Source organism: Austrofundulus limnaeus, unplaced genomic scaffold, assembly GCF_001266775.1.
Source record: "Austrofundulus limnaeus strain Quisiro unplaced genomic scaffold, Austrofundulus_limnaeus-1.0 Scaffold136, whole genome shotgun sequence".
Classification (NCBI taxonomy): domain Eukaryota; kingdom Metazoa; phylum Chordata; class Actinopteri; order Cyprinodontiformes; family Rivulidae; genus Austrofundulus; species Austrofundulus limnaeus.
In genome coordinates this window covers 554,666-555,808 of record NW_013952538.1, presented here as the reverse complement: position 1 = coordinate 555,808, position 1,143 = coordinate 554,666, and the positions used below count along the sequence as shown (strand labels likewise).

General features: G+C 44.0%; 1 protein-coding gene across 3 annotated transcripts in view; it reads right to left on the bottom strand.

Annotated features, from left to right (window-relative positions):
* The window catches only part of cep295 (centrosomal protein 295), a 20,473-nt gene that overhangs the window by 7,979 nt on the left and 11,351 nt on the right, over window positions 1–1,143 (bottom strand). For all 3 annotated transcript variants that reach the window (XM_014015894.1, XM_014015895.1, XM_014015896.1), the window contains exons 15-17: window positions 773–955; window positions 476–691; window positions 296–393 (exon numbers count right to left, since the gene is read on the bottom strand). In XM_014015894.1, the coding sequence (XP_013871348.1) occupies window positions 296–393; window positions 476–691; window positions 773–955 (497 nt within the window). The remainder of the gene's footprint in view (window positions 1–295; window positions 394–475; window positions 692–772; window positions 956–1,143) is intronic.

Genomic DNA, 1,143 nt, shown 5'->3' with positions numbered 1-1,143 from the left:
CACACACACACACACACACACACACACACACACACACACACACACACAAGATCAAATAACAACACACATTCAATTAAACACACACACAAAAAAAAAAGCTTCTCAAGCATAATCACAGGTCGAGACTCGACACCTCGACTCTCAGATTTGGCTGTTTTTCATCATTGATCCACAAAGTTTGTGAACCTCAGAGGGGATTTAAAACTGTTCAAACATTCGTCTGCTCATCACCATCTCTGGTGTTTATAAAATACTTTGTGTAAAATAACCACCTTGTTTTTTCTGTCTTCATTACCTCTGTGGGGGATTTGTAGCTGGTATTTCCAGGACCAGAGAAGTCCGCTCCTCGTCCAGAATCAGAGGAAAGCGATGAGTTTTTCTTCAGGATGGAATCTAGAAAAACAAACAAAAAAAAAGTATTTTAACTTCTTTATCCACCATTTCAGCTCCTTCTGTGGTTTTAACTTCTTCATACCGGAGTCTGATTGTTCTGGAGGAGATCCTGCTCCCGACAGCTGTCTCTCCCTCCAGGGAAGATGTCCAGATGTCTCTGAGTGGACCCGTCTCTCAGTTTCTTGTCCACTGCTGGACGCAGTCTGCAGAGTCCCGTCGGACGAGACAAAGGACTCCGACTCGTCCTGCAGATCCTGATCTGTGGTGTGAGAAGACTCCGACATGAAACCCTCCTGACCTGCAGAGAGGAGACAACCCGTCAGCCGTCCCCTCTGTGGTCCGAGGACAGATGGACGGACTGTTCTGAGGCGGATCAGACCTGCGACGTGGCTCATGTTGACGGGAGTCTCCACCTCCTGAATGGCACTCAGCTCATGTTGTTCAGTCATTTCTTTAAAGCCCAGTTTGACCCGGGTCACCGGGGGTTTTGGTGCTCGAGGATGAAAAAGTTCTGACGGGAGAACTGAAGACAGAGGAGGTCCAGCAGGACCGCTGCTCTGAGCTACAGGAGATAACAGGCAAACGTTTTCAATTTATAACTGAAGAAAACCATACATCGATGTGATAAAAGTGTTTTTGTTATACACTATTTATTCATTTAATTTAAAAACAAACAAATTCACATAAAAAAAAATACATATTAAATAAAAATTAAAGGTAGCAGCAAGAAAAAAATCTTATATCTGCTCC